General features: G+C 38.5%; 1 protein-coding gene and 1 non-coding gene across 3 annotated transcripts in view; one reads left to right on the top strand and one right to left on the bottom strand.

Moving 5' to 3' along the window:
* Positions 1-3,505: 3,505 nt before the first annotated feature.
* Positions 3,506-23,387, top strand: part of AHCYL2 (adenosylhomocysteinase like 2) — a 163,650-nt gene continuing 143,768 nt past the window's right edge. For both annotated transcript variants that reach the window (XM_045565515.1, XM_045565514.1), the window contains exon 1: positions 3,506-3,931. In XM_045565515.1, coding sequence (XP_045421471.1) covers positions 3,569-3,931 — 363 coding nt within the window. In that variant the 5' untranslated portion in view covers positions 3,506-3,568. The remainder of the gene's footprint in view (positions 3,932-23,387) is intronic.
* On the bottom strand, positions 22,124-22,227 carry LOC123647830. Its single transcript, XR_006738368.1, has one exon. It is a non-coding gene; the product is annotated as a U6 spliceosomal RNA (small nuclear RNA).

Here is a 23,387-nt window from a genome sequence, read left to right as displayed (position 1 = left end):
ATAAAGGATGAATATCAGTTTCTTTCCAGTGCTCTAACTCCTATGTTTCATAACCACATCCCAGTGAAGAATTAATTCATCCCCTCTCTAATCAATTATATTGGCAGCCCAGGTAGGCAGCTGCTGCCTTTGAGCTCCAACACATGCCAGGTGGCTGTACCACAGCTCCCTTGTGGATTAGGGGGAAGAAAGAAATCAGTTATAGAGCTGCTAATCTCTGCCTCGACAGCTGGAGGATGAAGCTCTGGGCTGGTTCTTTATAACAGGAAGGAAATTTTGAAAGCCAGAATGTGAAAAGAAAGCTTAAGAAGCTCTTGTGTCTGGTGGATTTGTGGGCTTTGTGGAAGCAGCAGTGCTCAGATGCCTTCCAACACATAGCATAAGGCACAAATTTGGAGATCAGGAAATGAAAGACACTATTCAAGGTAGGACAACTAAAAAAAAAAAAAAAAGGTAGGACAACTTCACAAAGTGAATAGATAGATTTCCAAGATAGTAGTAACACAGGAAAGAGAAAATCAAGGCAGATGATTTCTCCTTTTTGCTCCTTCTTGCCTGGGAAAAAAGTTACTCCACAGACTAGATGTTCAAAGACTAGATGTCCAGTGGCCTGCCTGTGTTGTCAGGGCTGTCACTCTCTGAACAGCTGTAAACTGTAAGATCCACTTTGCCTCTGTTTCTCTGAGAATAAGGAAGAAAAAAACTATCCCACAACTGTCACCAGAGTCAACTGCACTTTCTTTGGGGTGTGTGTGTGTGTGTGTGTGTTTTGAGACAGGGTCTCAGTCTGTCCCTCAGGCTGGAGTGCAGTGGCACAATCATAGCTCACTACAGCCTTGAACTCCCAGGCTCAAGTGATCCTCCTGCCTCACTCAGCTTTCCAAGTAGCTGGGACTACAGGCCTGAACCACCATGCTTTTTTCTGGGAAATCTCAGGGCCCCGTAAACTGATAGGGAACCAAGAGACCAAAGAATGACTCAAGACCAGCTTGATGAGTTAAATGAGTTTATTAGAGGTTACTTACTAGGGTGTTTGCTCCTGGGCAACACAGGACTTGCTTCCTCAGGAGCTTTCTGGCATGCAAAATCCGCATCTTCTCACCCTGTGGTGTTGCTTTAAGTCTCTTCCCAATGAGTAATGCAAATTTTTTACATTGTATTTTTGTTTGTTCACAGTGAAACAAATCACAGGGCACAGTACCATCATCATATACTGTCATGCAACCCATGTTATATTAATGATATTACAATTTTCCACCAGTTAGGGATTTTAGTATTACAATTAGCTAAAGGGCACTATAGGACAGCCAAAGCAGCTCTAAAGCAGTTAGGGCCAGTCTGTACTGGCCATTTCAAGCTATGAAAGTGCAGGAACCCACCTCACCTCTAGTAGTTACCTTAGTACCTGTCCAGTCTACTTTGCTGAGCACTCCGCGCTAGCAATAGTGTTTCTGTTATGTGGTGGGGAACCTGCATTTTCACCCTCACATGCCTCCTGGCCTCAAGTGATCCTCCCAAAGTGCTGGGGTTTTAGGAGTGAGCCATCACACCCAGCCTGTGTTTTTTTTTAAATATTATTTACATAAAATCTTATGGAATATGCAATTTTGTCTCCTGCTTTTTAGTTTAATATTTTTATCATAAGCATTTGTTTCCTATTATTTTAAAAATTCTTGGCAAACAATTTTCAAAGGCTGTATCCATTCCCCTGTTGATGCACATTAATTTCAGACAGCTTTTTTTTTTTTTTTTGAGACAGAGTCTCACTCTGTTGCCCTGGGTAGAGTGTGGTGGCATCAACTTAGCTCACGGCGACCTCAAATTCCTGGGCTCAAGCGATCCTCCTGCCTTAGCCTCCCTTGTAGCTGGGACTACAGGCGCCAACACCATGCCCTGCTAATTTTTCTATTTTTAGTAGATATGGGTCTAGCTCTTGCTCAGGATGGTCTTGAACTCCTGAAACCATCCTCCTGCCTCGGCCTCCCAGAGTGTTAGGATTATAGGAGTGAGCCACTGCCCCTAGCCTCAGACTGCTTTTTGTTATTAAAAATAAAACTGTCACACGTCTTTGTACTTAGACCTGCTAAAATAAATGTAAAAATTTAAAAATAATACAGGAAAGTAAAAATCACCCAAAATCCCATCACTTAGGAAAATTATTATTCATATTTTAGTTAATATATTTCTATGCTTATATATGTATCTGAATTTCAGATTATTGCCCTAGCAGAATTATAGGTCAAAAGATTTGGCCTTGTTTAAGGCAACGTGTAATTTCTCAGTCCTAGAATTTCCACCTAGTTTGGTCCCCACCCCTCTGGCCAGACCAGTCTTGGACAGGTACCTTCAGTAGCCTGTTAGGAACCAGGCTGCACAGCAGGAGGTGAAGGGTGGGCAAGGGAATGAAGCTTCATCTGTATTTGCACCCACTCGCCATGGCTCACATCACCGCATAAGCTCCACTTCCTGTTAGATAGTGGGGGCATTAGATTCTCATAGAAGCAAGAACCCTAGTGCAAACTGCTCATGTGAGGGATCTAGGTTGGTGCTCCTTATGAGAATCTAATGCCTGAGGATCTGCAGTGGAGCTGAGGCGGTGATGCTAGCGCTGGGGAGTAGGTGCAAATAGATTATCATTAGCAGAGAGGTTTGATTGCACAATAATTGTAATGCGCTTGAATCATCCCCAAACCATCCCTCGCCCCCGCCAAGAAACTGTCTTCCATGAAACCGGTCCCTGGTGCCAAAAAGATTGGGGACCGCAGCACTTAGTGATACCTAACTTCTTTTGGGGGTGATTTTAGCTTCCAAACCCAGAATGTGCCAGAAATCGTCACAGCAGGCAAGGTATTATTTTATTCCTTCTAAAAACAAAGCCATTAAAGTTTGGAAAGGTTCAGGGCCCCGATTTCACAAACGAAAAATCATGCCTCGTTAAGCCTGGAGCCAGCGGTTCTCCTCACGTGACGCCGCCGCTTCTCCTTTAAATGCCCGCTCACGTGATCAAGAACGTGCCCACTCGGAGGAAAGTCACGCTGTCGGGGTAACCCGTGGTTCCTCCTCCACTCTCCCACCCCTGAGGTTTCTGGTGTTCCCTCCGGAGAAACCACAACTCCTCTGGAGACTTTCTCTTCCTCATCTCCTCTCTCGTGTCACCGTGCCTCAGTCCTTCCCATTAGTCACCGGCCCTAGAACTCCCTCTCCGCAAAAGACTCCCACTTTCCGGAGGAAAGGCGGGAAGGGACTACAACTCCCAGGAGGCCCCGCGGCTCGCAGTGTACGCCGGGGGCTGAGGTCCCACGGTCTTCTGGCCGCGTGCGTCCCGGAGCAAGCGCACTACAGGTTCCGTGGCGCTTCGCGCGCGAGCCGGACCAGACCGTGGTGGGGTGGGGTGGGGCGGGGCGGGGCTGGAGAGGCCGGAGCTGGCGGGCGGAGGAAGGGGGTGGGAGCGGAGGCGATGGAGGGGAGGAGTGGGGGAATGGGGGAGGGAAGGGGATGGGAGGTGGGAGGCGGGGCCGAGCAAGAGCAGGATCAGGAGCCTGAGCCGGCGGTTGCAGCAGAGGCGGTGATGTCGGTGCAGGTTGTGTCAGCAGCGGCTGCTGCCAAGGTGCCTGAGGTGGAGCTGAAGGACCTGAGCCCCTCCGAGGCGGAGCGGCAACTAGGACTGAGCACGGCGGCCGTGGGCGCCATGGCCCCCCCGGCGGGCGGCGGAGACCCTGAGGCTCCAGCTCCCGCCGCGGAGCGGCCCCCGGCTCCTGGCCCTGGCTCGGGGCCCGCCGCCGCTCTCAGCCCTGCGGCCGGGAAGGTGCCTCAAGCGTCCGCCATGAAGCGGAGCGACCCGCATCACCAGCACCAGCGGCACCGCGACGGCGGCGAGGCCCTCGTCAGCCCCGACGGCACCGTCACCGAGGCGCCGCGCACAGTCAAGAAGGTATTGGGGCAGGGCTGCCTCTCGAGGAGAGGAAAGGAGGGAGGGAGGGGAACCGCAGATCCTCTCCGCACAGCAGCACCACCCTCCACGCCCTCCCTTCTGATCACCGGAACAGAGAGGCGCCTTGTCCCCTCAAACCCACTTTCTCAGAGATGCCCCCACCGGCCGCCAGTGTTGGGGAGCGGAGGCTGCAGGTTGCCCGGCCGTATTTCGCTATGAATAACATGGAGGTAGCGCTCTCCTCTACTACTTGGAATAGGCAGGGGAGGAGAAGCACCTAATACTACGTCCCGCTCTGCCAGCACACTCCTGTATGTTATTTCCCGTGTTATTCGGGGAGAAGACCCCAGTGACATAGAAAAACTTTACCACTTACAGCAGTTCTCCCAGCAGTAAGAATGAAAAGATCTTTTCTACTTGTAGAACGAGTAAGCAGTAGTTGTCTTGCATTGAAATCCTCAGAGTTGTCTGGTTTCTGTACAGTTGACGCCTTTCTCCCTTTCTGTGGCCAGCCGCTTCCACAGAGCAGTACTGATGCCGTGCCCTTCATTTCTAGTTACTGCAATAGTCTATCTTCTCTGAATGTAGAAGCGTTAATGGAGAGATTCTCTTCACTCTTTTTTCTTAAGAGGTTGGTCCTTCCTGCTCAGTAGTTGGTCACCATGATTATTAGACTGTGTACGAAGAGAATCATTGTTTTATTGGTTGCTTTATTATAATATGAAAGCACTAAGAAGAAACACTGCTCCTTTTGGGAAAGGCAGTCATTGTGGGGCGTTTTGTCTCAGGTGTCAGCTTCTTTCAGACATAGTTTTGAGGAGGCCTCAGAACACCGAGGAGTAAGTGTGCCTCGAAGTATGACACCCCGGGTATTAACCATACATTAGCTATCCATGGTGTGTCTCTCTTTCCCTCTTAAAGCAAAATCAGCACAGGAAAAAAAAAAGGTTAAATATTGGAAAAGACAGAGATGTGGGTCGTATAAAAAGGGATATGGCTGTAATTTCCTAGGCTCAATATGAACACAGTGATTTATGGTGTTTTTTTTTAATTGTTATGATTTTTAATGGCTTTATCAAAACAGCAGTAAGGGGATGTGAAGTCCGCATTAGTTTTACTGTATAGGACTCAGCTGAATTGGAACCTTGGATCCATCGTAACTTTTTGTTGTAACGGCCTCATGATTAAGGTATAACAGATAATACTTTCATTCTAACTACCCAAATATAGGTGATAAAAGATGTCAGAGGCAAGACTGAGGGAATTTGCATAACAATGCTTTATGACAGTGTCCTTGTCATTTGCAGTATGAAACTTCTCTGGGAGGAATTACAGTAGAAAGAGGCAGCACCAGGACCAGTGATAGTAGTTCCCAGATAGGAGTCTGGAAATATGAAGCATATTTCTGACTAGTTGAGATACTTTATAATTGATCATGTTTTTTTTCTTGTGATCAGGAGTATTTTTGTCTAAAATCTGTAATTTGATTAGATCTCTTGAGGGTAAAAGTGTTTAACAAATTGCTTTTAGAGCATGAGGTTTATAGTCAGGCGGACCTGGGTTTGAATTTCAGGACCCCCACTAATTTATGGGTAATTTCCAAATTCTACAAATCACAGTTTCTTCTTCTATAAAATGAGAATACTAATTACGATTGGGGATTAGAAATATTTGTGAATTAGCATTGAAATTGGCACATATAGTAGGGTCTTAAGATTAAATAACTATTATTATTATGAAGAATTTATTTTTTTATTTCTCCCATCGTGGCTTAAGTACACATAACCATGTTCTCCTCTAAAAGGTACACACAATTCAATAGATTCTATATAAAGAAGTTGAAAAAAATCACAGGCCAGGATACCAGAGCCTGTTTTTCTTAATCCTGGATGTGCTTCTTGACCATTTTCCTTGTCACTGAACCACTTTCTTCCTGTTTTTTCAGCATGAAAATATATGATCCATGATTTGCTCAGCAGCCTCAAGGCTATAGAAGACAGGGCTGAGCTTGCCTTACAATGTTAATTGCACTAAAAAACAACTTCTCTGCTAAAAGTTAAAGTAGATGAAGCTCTGGGTAAGGATACAGCTGGATGACAAAACTAAGGACATTAGGTTGAACTCCTTTTGGGGGCAGAATCTTTAATTTTCTCGATATTGATTGGCTAAATGAAATAAGTACACAAGATTGTCCTTTCCCCAAGTTGAAAGTCACCTCACCAAAGGACTGCAGTGTGACATTTTGAATTGTTAACCTTTGTTGATTCTTAGATTGTCTAAATCATCATTCTGACCTTGACTCACTTCTGTTTTTGTTACACCATATGGAGGGACTAGGGATACTAGTATTGAAATAGCTACCTTTGGCTATGAAATTGGTGACTCTTTTGTTTTCTGTCATATACAAACTTATTTAAGTCACATTTCCATTGATGGTTTCCCTTACTCCATTCGTGTATCTGTCATCAGTTTTCCTAGTTCTGCTACTCTGCTCAGCCATACAAGGGAAATGAACTTTTTATAAGAGCCAGAATTCTCAAGTGCAGTAGTTAATAAGAATGAACATATGGTGTGCAGGTTACTCAGTCACATCTTATCTTTGGCACCTACCTCCATCCTGTAACTTGTGGTGCTCTGGGGCTAGATCTTGTCATTGTGGCTATGATATGTTTATATATAATGTCCTTCTTCATAAACTAACATTAACTGAACCCAGTAAACCAAAAATCTCTCTAACAAGTAATTTGTGAAATGGGAAGATAAGTTCCACAGTGAATGCAGTAGCAGTAGTTGAGAGGATTTATTTCTTTCCTGTGTTCTTGAAAATAGGTGATGGGGTGTTGGAGTACAGTAGGGAAAACAAGGCAAGAGAGGATTTATTTTAGAAAAGTTAAAACTTCCTGACAGTAAGACTGCAAGCCTAAGAACCTCAACTAGTTTTGTGCTTATGTCAGTATCAGTAATGGCCGTGTTCAGACTCTTTATTGGTTTTGGCAAACGTATCCACCTTGCGCTGGCTTTGTTGCTGTCAAGAGAGGATGAGTTGAGCCATGTTAGCACTTTCTTGCCCAGAATTGTTTTAAGCTTTTGATTTGGTTAATTATAGATTACTGAAATGGAATGTTTTGGATATAGGCATGGTGGGAATGTGGGAGCAGTATGACTCCTTTTGCCAGTTAGAAAAGTACAGCCTTGAAAGTGTTCAGTAAGGCAATTGGCGGTTGGACTTTAATAATAGTTACCATTAATTGGCCTTTTATGTGCCAGGAGTTGTCATAGGTGTTTCTGTAGGCGGCATTATCTCTGTTTTACAAATGAAGAAATGAGGTCCAGAGAGGTTAAGTATCTTGCCCAAGGTTATACATCTAAGAGAGTGGCAGAGGTAGGACTTAAACCCACTGATTCTAACTTCTTAAATGCTGGATTCTGGCCTTCTGCCAGAAGTCTTTTAGAGTGAACTCTAAAGTGTGTCTGTTTGGCTAAGGCTTAGGTCATCCCAAGACTAAAATAAGGAGAGTCTGAGTCAGGGCTTTAAGAAGAGGACAGGACAAGATTATACAAATGTAGAACCTCAAAAAAACTGTAAAATTAGAAGAAGAAGAGCATCTTATACAGAAAAGCATTTCAAGATCAGTGATGGTTCACATTAGTATTAGGTTATTAAGTATGAAATGTCTGATTTCCTTAAGTTTGCCGGTTGATATCTCTGACATTTCACTTTGACACTTGTTTTATTTTTATTGTGAAGTACATCTTCAGTCCTGGAAACGCATGTTTTGGCTTGTGATTATCTTTCAAATTTTTTTTAGAGCAATTTTTGTAAAACCATGGTTAAGTCAAAAATTCGTGTTATTTTTGAATATGAGTTCCATAGTACAACCAATGCAGCACAGATATCTCGAAATTTCAACAAAGCGTTTTGGGAAGGATGTGGCTAATAATGAATGCACAGTACATCGATGGTTTGAGAAGTTCTGTTCTGGTGATTTTAATCTTGAAAATGAGCCACGTGGGCAACCTAAGACCAAGGTGGATAACGATGAGCTGAAAGCTATAGTGGAAGCGAATCCATCTCACCTACACGTGAATTAGCAGCAAGGTTTGATGTTACTATTCCAAAAATATTGGACCATTTGGAACAAATGGGCAAGCTAAGGAAGCTGGGTAGATGGGTTCTATGTGAATTAAACTACCATCAGAAGAGAAATTGTCTCTAAGCTTGCCTTTCTTTGCTGTCATGACATAAAAGCAAACCATTTCTACACCGTATTGTTATGGGTGATGAAAAAATGGATTCTTTTTGACAATCGCCAAGTGTTCGGGACAATGGTTGGGTAAAGATGAAGTGCTGAAACACAGTCCAAACTGAATATTCATCAACAAAAGCTAATGGTATCTGTTTGGTGGTTCAGGACTGGTATTATCCACTACAGCTTCATGAAACCTGGTCAGTTGATTATAGAGGATGTCTGCTGCAACCAATTGGATGAAATGATTTGGGTGCTGCAATTAAGCAGCTGAGATTAGTCAATAGAGACAGGCAAATTCTCTTGCAAGACAACACTCGACCACATGTTGTACAAGCAATGTGCTAAAACTACAGAAGGTGGAGTTGGAAATTCTGTCATCCACCTTATTCAGCAAACCTTGCACCAACTGACTCCCACTTCTTCCAGGCTTTGGACCACTTCTTGCAAGGAAAAATATTAAATTCTCAACAAGCTGTGGAAAAGACCTTTCATGATTTCATTGCCATTCACTCTCCAGGCTTCTTCGCTGCTGGCATAAATAAGCTACTGTTAAGATGGCAAAACTGTGTTGATAGTTTAGGCACATACTTTGATTAATTGTGTTGCTGTTTGTTTGAGATATAATAAACTACGTTTTTGATTCAAAATCGGACATTTCATATTTAATGACCTAATAATTTACTAATAATCTTAAAAATTTATCCTTAAAGTTATAAGTAAATCTAGAGTACCTGAAAAATATATTCCTCCTTCCTGTTCAGCTAACATTTTTTTCCTTTCTTTAAGTCCTACCTTCTCTATGAATCAATCTCTGTTTAAACCTCTTGAAAAGCAGAAGAAAAAGCGTATTGTTATATATTCCTGCTGTGTACCAGGCATTGTACTTAGAACTTCATATGTACATTTTATTTACCCCTTTTAAGAGCCCTCAGAGATTAATAATGTTATCCGTGTTTTATTGAGGAAACTGAGGGTTGGCGAGATTAAGGAATTTGTCTCACTGTTACACAGTAATGTGGTGGAGCTAACAGAACCCTAATGTGTTTTATGCTAAAGCCCAAACTCTCTTGCTTTTCAATTCAAACATTTCTGTTTGAAACTCAAGATTGAACACTTTAAATCTTAATCTATATTTTTTGTGGATTTTTAAAAAATTACACTAATAGGCAGTTTCTTGTTATTTATTGAGTGGTTGAAAGTCTTACCATATGTGTTTGTGAATATGAATTTTCTGAGAAAGCAGCCCTTAGTTTGTATTTGTATAACTTGTGAATTCTGTTCTCAAACCTGGGGAAGATTGAACATAAAGAGCTGTTTTAGGAGATTGCTCAGGGCTGAAGTTGCAGTTGTGTGTTTGATGTCTTGAGGAAGACTATTTCGGTTCTTAGTGTACAGTTAATTGAAGAAATGGATAATACATGAAAAAGGGAGAGTGAGTTTTTTTATTATGCCATTTCCTTGAAAATGGTCCTTTCTACTCCAATGAAAGAAAAAAGAGTTTATTGTAGTTTATTCAGACCCTTAGTCAAGTTGAGTTTATAAAGAATATACAGTTTCTTTCATGGTAGTTCTTGTTTAAATAATTCAGAGAGGTGCAACTGAGGTGGATGGGAGGAGAACAATCTTGGCAGTTGCGCTGATCCACCGCCCTGCCATGATCATGTTCAGGTGGTAGGCACAATCAGAGGAGCTTAAATTCCATACACTCAAGAAGTTTAGTTAGCTTGATCAGATTTCTATGGAATGTGTAAGAGCTTTTTATAGTCTGAATGACCCGTGACTCAAGATTTGGTGAGAGCAGAGCAGAGGAGAAAGCAGCAGCGTACTGAAGTTTCTTCTGTAACAGTTCCTAAGTCTAAAATTATTCTGATCAAATTAAATAGTTTAAGACATACTATGTGCATGATTTTTAGTCTCCCTTTTCCTCCCGGCCCTGGGTGTATTTTGCAACAATTCAATTAGCCATTTTCCCTCTAGGACACTAGCATTAGTAGCTGGTGATTTTCTATTCTTTTTTTTCAAGGGTTTATCAGTAGAAATTTATCAGTTTGGGACATCTAGTTCTTAGCTCAGAACCTATATTAGGTAATGATACTAGACCTGCTAGTTGAGTTACTCTGACTATAAGACTTTTCCTTAAAGCCTTTCTGAGTATTGCAAACCTGAGACTAAAACGGGCTTCATCTTCCCTACAAACTTACCTCCTGCAGTGCTCCAGTGTGAACCCTTTTGATCACTCTAAAAGATTTGATAATATTGGCGGCCTTTTCTTGGAAACTCTTCTTTTGGCTTTGGTGACACTTAAAATGGCTACCATTCACTGAATGCTTAACTGTGTGTCACAGATCTCTCTATCTCATTTCGTTCTCATGACAACTTTATCAGATGAGTAGTTTTATCTTTATTTTACACATAAGAAAATATAGGTTCAAAGGTACTCTAATTACCTTTAGATAGGTTACTCTAATTAACTTGCCCAAGGCTTTGCCAGGGAAGCTGCTCATAGCAATAGTGGGAGACTTTGCCACACTGCCACCCCCCTACTACTCTGACCAAACTCCCATGTGAAGTCTGCTTAAGCTGCTACTAAGACCACTTTGGATCTCAGGATCTACTCTCTTCCAAGAGAAGGCCTAAATCACCATGCCTCACATCCTTGTTCATTTCAGTCACTACGGGACGTCTTGTCATCCATTATGTTCCTAATACTTATGCCTTTACCACTCTCTTTTTTTTTTTTTTTTGAGACAGAGTCTCACTCTGTTGCCCAGGCTAGAATGAGTGCCGTGGCATCAGCCTAGCTCACAGCAACCTCAAACTCCTGGGCTCGAGCAATCCTACTGCCTCAGCCTCCTGGGTAGCTGGGACTACAGGCATGCGCCACCATGCCCGGCTAATTTTTTATATATATATATTTTTAGCTGTCCATATATCTCTTTCTATTTTTAGTAGAGACGGGGTCTCGCTCTTGCTCAGGCTGGTCTCGAACTCCTGAGCTCCAACGATCCGCCCGCCTCGGCCTCCCAGGGTGCTAGGATTACAGGCGTGAGCCACCGCGCCCGGCCTTACCACTCTCTTTATCCTTTCAGCTGATTCAGTCTTCCCAAACTCTTCCACTGTGTTCTCTACATTATGAGCAAATTCCCATGTAGTGTCAGCTTCTAGCAGGAAGATCTAATTATGGGGTGACAGTGGCAATGTTGTTAGTATTGGCACTTGGTATCCAGAACTATAATGATGCAAACCAAGCTGCAGCATCTCCTGCTTGCCATTAGCGATCACACCTTTGCCAAGCCAATTCTGTAATTTTGGGTGGTGTTTTTAGCTGTGTAGTTCTGAAGCAAGTTCTTCACTGTGAAAGCTATCTCATAGCCTTTCTGTAAATTCCCTCCCTCCCTTTCCTTCCTCCCTCCCTTCCTCCCTTCCTTCCTTCCTTCCTTCCTTTCTCCTTTCTTTTCTTTCTTTTTTTTTTTTTTTTGAGACAGAGTCTTGCTGTCACCCAGACTGGAGTGCAGTGGCCTCATCACAATTCATTGCAACCTCAAACTCCTGGGCTCAAGTGATCCTCCTGCCTTGGCCTCCCAGAATGTTGAGATTACAGATGTGAGCCACCAAGCCTGGCCTGTAAATTCTTTTTGTGTTTAATTCAACCAGAGTTGACTTCTACTGCTTGTAGATCCAGTGATGCACTGGTTAAACTATCTATCCTCTTAGTTGCCTGCATCCATGGAGCTGAGAGTTGCTAGAGAAAATCAGCAAATCAGGCAGATCAATGTCACTATAAATTCATAATCATCAATCCCATATGCATAATCGGCATTACCTGGCAATGTTACAGATTTCTCTGGTTCACTTTCCTGCTCACTGCAAATGACTGTTCCATATATCTCTATTTCTAATCTCTCATGTGTTCTCTTTTAACCAGTGATAGGCCTTATGCTTCATTATATAATAAAAACAGAAGCCATCAAATGGGAATTCCTTCATCTTTGTACCTCCCAAATCTACAAACCTATCTGCATCTGGGACTCATCTTTTTCTTTTTCCCTCCTGTTACCATAGAAGAAATGTCCTTCATTTAATCAAAGACCAGTCCTTTCACAGGTATTATAATCATATTCTCTCCTGTTTTCTTAAAGAACTTCTTCCTTTGGTTATTTTCTGTTTTTACCATTAATAGATCCTTTCCTTCAGTGTTCAAACATGCTCTGCCATCTTCCATTTTGAAAACCCTATCCTTCGACCTGCATGTTTTCTGCTACTGCCTTTCTACTCTCTTTCACAGACAAGTTTCCTAAAGGAGTTTTCTGTGCATATGTACACTCTTTTTCCCTCACGAACTCCTTCACCCATTCCTACTGTAATACTCTGTTTGACCAAAACAAAACCACTTTGCCAAAGTTGTTAATGATTGGGAAACACAGTTGTCTGTTTTTTCAGTCCTCATCTTACTAGATCTGTTAATAGCATTTGACACCAACTCCTTATGAAACAGTCTCCTCCCTTGGCTTCTATGACATCTCTCCTTATTAGTTTCTATCTTATTTCTCTGGCTGCTCCTTCTCAGTCTTCTTTGTTGGCTCTTTCTCCTTGGTCTTGGGCCCTCTCTCATTGTGTTTTCTCTCAGAGTCATCCATACTATTCCTATACCTGTAAGTATCATCTACATGTCAACAACTCCCAAAATTATTTCTTTAGCGAAGACCCCTTTTCTGAATGCCAATCTTATATAACTGCCTACTTTCAGTAGGACTTCAAAACTTTCATGTCCAAAACTGAATTGTTTGTATAATTCCCAAAATATGTTGTTCTTATTTTCTTCATATCAGTTAAATGATACTTTCATTATTTTTTCTTTTCTTTAAATAAATGTTTTTAATTATACCAGTAATACTTGAATGTGATCTTGTAAAATAATTCAGTCTAATAAAGCAGAAGTTCTTCCTTGGCCCTCAGACAGTCTCATTCCCCTTAGCAGAGGTGACGTCTACTATCAATCCGTTTATCGTTCTAGACCTTTTTCTATGAATTTACACTCATATTAGTACATAGAGAAATTTATACTTTTATAATAACTTGTATATAAATGAAAGCATACTCTATTTACAGTGTAGGTTCATTTTTTGCTTAATATGTCTTGGAGCTCTTTCTGCATCAATATATATAGATCTATCTCATTCTTTTTAACCATTGAATTAATTTCCAAAGTTTATATTATTATTATACCATTCTGTTGATGCACATTTTACTTTTTTAAGTTAACTTTTTCTTCTTTTTTTTTAAACAGTGCTATAGTAACTATATGCATTCTTTTTGTGTACCTGTAGAAGCATTTCTCTAGAATAGATATATAAAATTAGAATTTTTGGGTTAAAAGATATACATATTTTAGACATATAATGCATAATGTCATGTTGTCTTGAAAAAGGTAGCACTGTTTTACATATTAGCTAACTGTATACAAGACAATCCTTTCTCCACACCTTCACCAATATTGGATATTTTTACATCTTTGGGGAAAATATTTTATTGGTCTTTTTATTTGTATTCTCCTGCTTATAATGCAACTGAGTATTTTTATGTGTATATTCACAATTTATATTTTTCTTATAATAGTATTAATCAACAAATTATTTATTGAGTGATTACTATGTGCCAAGTGCTGGGGATACAGCAATGAACAAAACAGATAAAAATCTCTACTCTCCTATTGGATTGTTTTTTTCATGTTTGGAGGAATTCTTTATATATTCTAGATATTACTTCTTTGTGTATATGTTGCAGTTATTTTTCCTACTTCATTTCTTGTTTCTTGTAACTTTGTTTACAAAGTTTTCAAGGTTTTTATGTACTTAAGATTTACCAGTATTTCCTTTTTGACTTAAACATTTTTTGTCTTAAAATGGCTTCTCCTACCCTAAGTATTTAAACAAATTCTCCTATATTTTCTTCAACTGTTTTTTTTTTTTTTTCCTTAAGAGCTAGAATCTTCAGCTGTTTTTGTGGTTAGTGTTTATTATATTTTGGTCTTCAGTCCATCTGGAATTTTTGTTTGTAATGTAAAATAGAGACAATTTGTAATAGAGATAGCTCTATTTGTCCCCAAATAAAATGCAATATTTTACCTTTTTATAGTTTGTTCTCTGATTCTTTCTCTTTATCTTGTCCTTCTTAACTGTTTTTCTTTCTTAACTTTTAGCTATGCATGTAGAAGGAACTTTCGATTGAAGACTGTTTATTAACTCAAATATGACACTAAAAATTATCCCCCATATAGATACATAGAACAGAACCCCCCAAGAATCCTCTACTTTGTCCCTTCCCACACAGAGACCCCCCCCTCCACACACACACACAGAGAACCCCAGGCTTTTCCACAGAGTCCCCTACGTGCATCCACAGAGATACCCCACAGAGACCGCACACCGTGAGGCCCTCCCACACTCAAAAACATAGACTCCCACAGAGGGAGATATATACACACAGACACACCAACTGACAGCCAACAGGTAATGCTTAAAACTGAGATTTTCATAGAACTTGAGTAGTGTTTTCCATAGTTATTTTGAGAAGGGGTGAGTATTCTCTCTAAGGTACTTTTAACTGAGCCAGAAAATGAAGCAAAACAGATGGGCTGCCATTGAGTTTGCAGAACAGTGAATGCTACAAAGCCAATGTTATTTGAATTCTTGTTTCTGGAACTGCTTGTTCCTGGGCATCATTTTCAGTTTGATGTACTCATCATGCTTGGTTGGGAAGTCATTCTTCCCTTGTTTCTGTCAGGAGCTCATATCCTAGATTGCTGGTTAAGCAGAGTTCCATGCTCAGTTCCCCTTGGCACTAATTATCACACTCCTTTGGTGCTATCTGAGTCACGTAAATCTGTCCAGGATTGAAAGATCCAGAAACATTACACTTATGGGGAGGAACTCATACTAGTCCTCTGTGGGTGTGTGGGAGTGAGGTTGTAGAAATAATGTGTTTCCTTCTTTTGTTTTGTTTTTTTAGAGACAAGAGTCTTGCTGTTTTGCTCAGGCTGGACTCAAACTCCTGGACTCAAGCTGTCCTGCCTCAGCCTTCCGAGTAGCTGGGACAATAGGCACACACCACTACTCCTGGCTAAGATTATGTTAAGAGATATAATTTTGGCTTTTTTACCTTTTGGGTCATTCATGGTATAGGTTTGCATAATAAGCTGTGATGGAACTTAAGAATGACTTAGGGGAATTATTTAGTTGTAAGTTAAAAGATTTTAAAACTATACTTATGTGGGCAGGGGATGGCACATTGGATTGTGTTGGTGGATAGAGATATCACTGGTAGCTACATAGCCAGATGTTTTAGTGTCTTGAGCAGCATTTTGTGAGAAGTATCTTATTAGGAAAAAGGAGATCTGACACATACAGTATATTTATGTGGGTAAATACTTGAAGGTTGCTATCATACCAAGGGAGCTAGATACCAGAGATATTAGTAGAATAGTTTTACAAGTGTAGGTTCCAAAGAGATAAATATTTTTCTCTTGCTGTCTGGTACATGGATATGCATTCATTTGACCAAAAGCCTGTTTAAAAAATTTTATTTCAAACATATGGAAGAGTTCTGAGAAAATTGTACTCCCTGTCCAATTTAACAAATGTTATCTTTTTTTTTCCTTTTTTTTTAAAAAAAGGGTCTTACTCTGTCTGGACTGCAGTGGCACAATCTTAGCTCATGCAACCTTGAACTCCTGGGCTCAAACAATCCTCCTGCCTCAGGCTTCTGAGTAGCTATGACAACAGAGCTGGGGCCCTCTTTTATAAGGATTCATCAGGGTTCTACCCTCATGACCTAATCACCTCCCTCCCAAAGTCTTCACTTCCAAATACCAAGACATTGGGGATTAGGTTTCAACATAGAAATTTCATTTATTGTAAAGATGGGGTCCCACTCTTGCTCAGGCTGGTCTCAAACTCCAGACCTCAGCTGATCTTCTTGCCTTGGCCTCCCAGAGTGCTAGGATTACAGGCGTGAGCCACCTTGCCTGGCCTATAACGGGTGAATTTTATACTATGTAAATTTTTATCTCAATAAAGCAGTTTAATATAAAGAATATACTAGAAGGAATTTACTCAACCAAAATATCAGAGTTGTTATAAAGTTCTAGCAGTTAAAAAAGTATGGAATTGTTAAAGAGATTGACAAAGAGACAGTAAAACAAAAGGGAGAATCCAGAAACAGTATGAATATGAGGCATAAGAAAGTAGAATTATATATTACCATGGATTCAATGTTTGTGTCTCCTACAGAATTTGTTTTGATCTGAGGTTGATTGAATCCATGGATGTGGAACCCTCAAAGACAGAGGGCTGATTATGGGAATTAGGTAGTATAAATCCTGGGCAGTATTTTGTTCTTTTTTCAAAATTATTTTGGATATTCCAGGTCCTTTAAATTTCCATATAAATTTTAGGATATGCTTGTCAACTTCTACAAAAAAGCTCATCAGGATTTTGATAGGTATTGCATTGAATCTATAGGTCAATTTGGCTGAATTCCCATCTTAATGATATTGAGACTTCCAATACATGAACATGGAATATCTCTCTTTTCTAATTGCTCTTTAGCAATGTTTTGTATTAATAATAATACTTTACAGTGTGTACAGGCCTAGCATTTCTTTTATTAAATTTATTTCTAAATATTTTATTTTTTCTGATACTATTGTGAATGGAATTGTTTTCTTAATTTTACCTTCAGATTGTTTATTGTAAGTATATAGAAATACAATTGATTTTTTTTATTGTGGTTAAGTTTATGTGACATTTATGATTTTAACCATTTTAAAGTGTACAATTCATTGGCATTAAGTACCTTCACAATGTTATATAACCATCACTACTATCTATACACAAAACTTGTTCATTGTCCCCAACAAAAACTGTATCTATTAAACAATAGGAAAAGGAGGTATTGTTTTCCCCCCTACCTCCAGGCCTTGGAAACCTCTATTCTATTTTCTATTTCTATGAATTTGCCTATTCTGGGAATTTCATGTGAGTGAAACCATACAATATTTGTTCTTTTGTATCTGGCTTATTTTACTTAAAGTTTTCAAAGTCCGTTCATGTTGTAGCATGTATCAGAATTTCTTTTTGTATTTTTTCTTTTTTTTAAATTTTCTTTTGTTTTTAATCTATTTGCTTTTTTAAAATTCTTCCCTTACAGAATTTCGTTCCTTATTAAGGCTGAATAATATTATTATTATATTGTTTATCCACTCATCTATTGATTGACATTTGGGTTGTTTCTATCTTCTGGCTATTGTGAATAATGCTGCTATGAACATTGGTGTGCAAATTATCTGTTCGAGTTCCTGCTTTCAGTTTTTTTTTGGTGTTTACCTAGGAGTAGAGTTGGTTGATTATAATTGATATCATATGTTGATTTTGTATTCTGCAACTTTGTTAAACTTATTACTCTAGTAGTTTTTTAGAGATTCTTTAGAGTTTTCTTCATATTAGGATCATGTCCTCTACAAATGGCCGTTTTACTTCTTGTCCTATGTGTATGCCTTTAATTTCTTTTTCTTTTCATATTGCACTGTCTAGAACCTCCAGTACAATGTTGAATAGAAGCAGCAAGAGTAGACATCCTTGCCTTGTTGTCGATTTTAGAGGAAAAATATTCAGTCTTTTATCATTAAGTATCATGTTAGCTGATAGAAAGACAAATTTCTCCTAATATATTTTTTGGATGATTATGGGACTGGATAAATTTGCATGTGTTAGTGAATTATCCCCTCTTGACATTTATACTTCTCTTAGCTGTAAAATTAACAATCTTTTTCTTTCTTGTAGAATGGGGCTTATGATACCCTGTATATTTCCACTTTTGAGAGGTTTAATTTTTGAATGAGTAATCTGAATTGGCAGTTCATAGTCTATCTGTCCATATGTAAGTCTAGGATATCTAGATTACACCCAAAACAGAGATGCCTTTATATTCCCTAATGCTGTTTTAAAGTTTGTTTGTTTGTTTATTTAATTTTTAGAGACAGGGTCTTGCTCTGTTGCCCAGGCTGGAGTGCAGTGGCACAATCATAGTTCACTGCAATCTCAAAGCCTCAACCTCCTCAGTAGCTAGGACTATAGGTGACTGCCACTATGCCCAGCTATTTTTTACAATTTTTTATAGAGATGAGGTCTTACTATGTTGCCCAGGCTGGTCATGAACTGATATTTTCTTTTAAAGTAAAATATATCAATATGTAGTTGTGTGTTTTAATATATGTAGTTTATTTTATAGTCCAAACCTGTTGTTTCATCTCTTCCCATGAGATCCCCAAGCAGCATCCTTCTCCTTTTGGATGGAATCAGTGAGATTTACTTTGATTGGGATGTCTGTGTGTGATATTTCGATTGAGTGCCTTATCCCTTAAACTGTAAACTCCAGAAGAACTGAGACCATGTCTTTCTTGTTCACTGTATTGTTAGAATGTAGCAGATAGTAAGGATTTTAATGAAAGAATGATTAAATCGGTCTCTTTTGTGAGACTTGTATGAAGAGGAGTGATTAGTGCAAATTGGCATTGTTTTAGGGCGAATTTTTATTCTCTAAATTCTCAAAGCATTTCAGAGCAGGGATTGTTGTCTCTTTAGCTTAAATAGGAATTTTCTTCCAGTTTCTTCATAGTAATTAAGATAAATGCTGCCAAGTTTATTATTTTCTTACATATGTGCATTTAAAAAATTTGAAACACATCTCCTCTCCTTTTTAGCTTGGTAGAATCAAAGTAAATCTATGTTATATTTCTGCCAATTAGTCAAACTATTTTCATGTCATTTCTCAAAGATTCTAAACCTAGACAGTTATGACTAATTTGGGTAATTTTATAGGAATTTACTTTCGTAATTAACTGTAAACCTTTGGGATAACTAGTTGTCAGAAAGGGATGGTGATGAGTATCATGTAGGAAGTTGATATCTTTTTAGTAAAATGACATTTCTTTTGAAGAGGGGTCAGCATTTATTAGTTCTCATTGATTAATAAATGTATTCTGATTTTAACAGTTCAGTTGGTTTGCTTTGAATAAAGAAATACATTTGACATTTGAGACCTTTTCTTCTTTTCTCTCTGCTTTGTTGACTAAGACCTTGCCACAACATGATGGAATGTTAGAACTTGCTCATCAGAAGTTAAGCTAGTCCGGGCGTCGTGGCTCACGCCTGTAATCCTAGCACTCTGGGAGGCGGAGGCAGGTGGATCGCTCGAGGTCAGGACTTCGAGACCAGCCTGAGCAAGAGTGAGACCCCGTCTCTACTAAAAATAGAAAGAAATTATCTGGCCAACTAAAAATCTATATAGAAAAAATTAGCCGGGCATAGTGGCGCATGCCTGTAGTCCCAGCTACTCGGGAGGCTGAGGCAGTAGGATCGCTTAAGCCGAGGAGTCTGAGGTTGCTGTGAGCTAGGCTGACACCACGGCACTCATTCTAGCCTGGGCAATAAAGCGAGACTCTGTCTCAAAAAAAAAAAAAAAAAAAAAGAAGTTAAGCTGAAGTTTTTGGCTCCCAGCCTTATTCTCTGTCCTTGCACCTCAGTGATTCTTCAGTGAACTTATTAGCTCATAATTTTTTCATGTGCTTTTCCTCATACTGCTTGATAATGATAACTCACATAGTTTGATAATGATATCTAAAAGTGATTATTTCTATTTTGAATACACCCACTAATCTGCACAGCCAATCTTAAATTTTTTTCTGTCACACTGCCTTCTGAGTTAGCATAGCGGCTTATAAATTTTATGGTCTTTAGTATCTTTTTGAGTGAGAATCATTGAGTGAGAACATTTTTCTCCACCCGTTGGTGTAGTGTCTTTTAATTGCTTCTGTTTATCTAGCTGATCTGCTTTTTATTCATTACTTGGCTTACTTTTAGTGAATCTTGCACAATTTAATGGTAGCACATAATAGGTTCTTAATAAATATTTGTGATTATCAAGCTGAACCCAGACATGGACCATTGATTTATAATGTATTTATCTCCCTTTAGCAACCCAGTTACCTCTGAGCTTTGAATGAACATAACCCTAGATGCAGTCAAATACACGGAGACTCTAGTATTTTTAACGTTCTTGTATGTAACATTCTTAGGTAGATTTTGTCAGATGGCACTGATAATTAAGCCTTTGGAAAGAGCCCAAGGATTTTCAGGCTCTCTGGCTAGACAATAACAATAGGAACAGTGTGTAGTATATATCAACATGATGATAACTTGGCAGTTCTAAAGTAACACAGGTTTTATTCAAGAGCATCAAGTTAAACCAGTTCAAACTCCTTTGGCTTAAAACCCACTTTGTAGATTTTACTGTTTGGTATACTCTTCTTCTCCAGAATTGTACCTTAAATATGTAATAGAGATTATGATAAATCTGTATTTCTACTTAAAGATTGGGAGCCTCAGCAAGGGAGCTGTTGGCTTAAAAAGGAGGTAAAGGCGATAGGTATTTTGAAACTCGCAGGCTGCTGAAGCTTCTGTCCTAATCTTGAAAAGAAAAGGAAGGGAACCCTAGGAAGGTCAGGACCTTGCGAAGATGTAGCAGAATATCAAAGAATACTCTTTTTAGAGTACTTATAAATATGAATTAGTTCTTACAATAGCACTGTGGTAAACAATTATAGTTTACTAATGACAAGGCCAAATAAAATGAAATTCAGTTAATGTTTGTTAAATGCCATTAAGCACTCTACTTAGTGCTTGTCCAAGACTCTGAGAGCTGTAAGTGCAAAAATCAAAAACTGCATTTTGCCAAGACAGCATCTCAGTTTCTCTGTAAAAAATACTTCCAGAGCTATAAGGTTATGATAAAGAAATATTACTGAGCTGAAATTAGAACATACATGTTTCAAAGTATACTTATTTAGGTTTTCAAGTTTCATGAATTTTCAAAGGAGTAAAAAGAATTACAGAAACAAGAAAAAACTTAATTTACAGTTGTATCTTTTCTGTTTTAAGTATTATGATTTAGACAAATCAAACACAAGGTAAAAAGCCAAACTTGAATTCTTGTTCTATTGTTCTTTAACCAAATGCTTATTTCACTAAGTCATAATATGAGCGCTCGGTTAAGGTATTACAGAATAAGAACTCAAGTTCAGTTTTTTACCTTGTGTTTGAAATGTGAGTATAACATTTAAATGAAGATGTCTTATAGATAGTTAGAACTGTATTTAGAGTGGAAGCGAAGAGGCGAGAGTCAAGAAATAGCTTTGAAAGGTATCATAAAGGTCCCAAACATAATGGTAGCTATACTTAGAAGGATTGTGTGGAGGACGAAGATGGTTAATGAGAACTCCTTGGGTACAAAGCACCATTAATGCAGGAAGAAGAAAAGTGTTGGCAAAATTACATTATTATCCAATAATAACATAATTTTACCTTTGTGTAGCTCTTTATACCTTTCCAATAAAATCTATTATCTTATTTGATACTAAAATAGAATTTGAAATAAACTAGGTAACTTCTTAGTATATAACATGTTAATTTCAGAGAAGCTAATATTGCTTTTTCTAAAAACTATGATAAAAAAATAAAACCTAGATACTTTACATTGAATTATTTTGTACTTCATTGGTACATTATAAATATTTTTCTAAGAAATAGCAATTTTGCTGAAACTAGAGCCTGGTTTCAATTTTCTGTCTAGGCTTCTTTGTGGCACCATACTACTATAAAACTGTCTGTGCTCATTAAGCTGTGGGTCACTTTGGTTTTTTGAACCTAGTTAAAGGAATGCTATTTACAAGTTTTGTTTCAAGAAGGTATAACTTTGTAAATAACCTGAAGGCAACTTTATATAGCAAACCTTCTGTTTTCTGAGGCAAAGTCATAGGCCAAGATGGGGAAGAAGAAAAGGGTTCAGAGGTTTGAGAAAAGTGGTGAAAATCATTTATTTATTTATTTAAAATATGGACTGCTTGACGAAGTTGTGTGTCACCCTTGTGCAGGGGCCATGCTAATCTCTGTATCATTCCAGTTTTAGTGTATGTGTTGCTGGAGCAAGCACAGAGTAGTGGTAAAATGTGATATAGTTTTTTGTGGAGTGTGAGAAAGTGAACTAATTAGAAATGTAGTAGGATTTCTGAATTAATCAGAAAGTGAAGTAGAATTTTCCAGTTACCACATTTAAAAAAGTAAAAAGAAATAGATGAAACTGATTTTAATAATATATTGTATTTAACTCAATAAATCCAAAATATTTATCATTTTAACATGTAATCTATAATATAAAAATTGAGATATTCTCCTTTTTTATTTTATACTGAACCTTCAAAATCTGGTGTAATTAAAAATAAATTTTAAGCTATATAGTCACTGTCATATGTTATTTACATGAATATATTACTTTTTTCTAGCAATTCTGAGGGATAAAGCAATTCATTTAGTAGACCTGGCTTGATGAACTCCAGGGAAGTTGATGTGAATAAAAAAGAAAGTGAAATCCAGTTAGAAAGAAATTCATTGCACAAGAAGAGGCAGTGCCAAGACTAAACTTAATACCTGCGTCCCATGTAGACACATCCACATCGCTGAATGAAAGCTGGTCTCTTATTAGCCTTCAACTACTTTATTTTTTCTGATTACCTGAAGTAAACTATCTAATTGGAAGTCAATGTGCGATAGTCAGAATGTGGGGAGTAGAAGAAACTTTAGAAAATAATGTTAGAGTGATAAATTTAAAATTTTAATAGTACATGTAATAGCATAAAATTCAAAAGATATGAAAAAATTATATAGCAAAAATAAAGCTCTCATCCTCTAGCCACCTGATCAGCCCTCGATAGAGGCAACCAGAATTTTTAGTTTCTTATACATCTTTTTTTTTTTAACCCAGTTGATTGGCCTAAGTATTATATATCTTTTAGGAGTAGCCTATACATATACAAGTATATTTTGTATATTTTAAAAATATACAAAAGGTAGCATACTGCATACACCATTCTGCATCTTGCTTTTTTTTTTGTCAACTTAATATATCTTGGGGCTGTTTTGTTGTTTTTAAAGTCTATATAATATTCCATTAGATGGATATACCATAATTTATGTAACCAGTTCACTATTGATGATTGTTTTAAATACTTTGCCCTTACAATCAGTGCTATAATGAATGTCTTTGTAGATATGTATAGAACACATATGTGAATGCATGTGGAATAAATTCTTACA

This window comes from Lemur catta, chromosome 11 (assembly GCF_020740605.2).
Source record: "Lemur catta isolate mLemCat1 chromosome 11, mLemCat1.pri, whole genome shotgun sequence".
NCBI classification, from domain to species: Eukaryota; Metazoa; Chordata; class Mammalia; order Primates; family Lemuridae; genus Lemur; species Lemur catta.
Note: the sequence above shows the minus strand (reverse complement) of the source record. Positions and strands in the feature narration are given on the sequence as shown.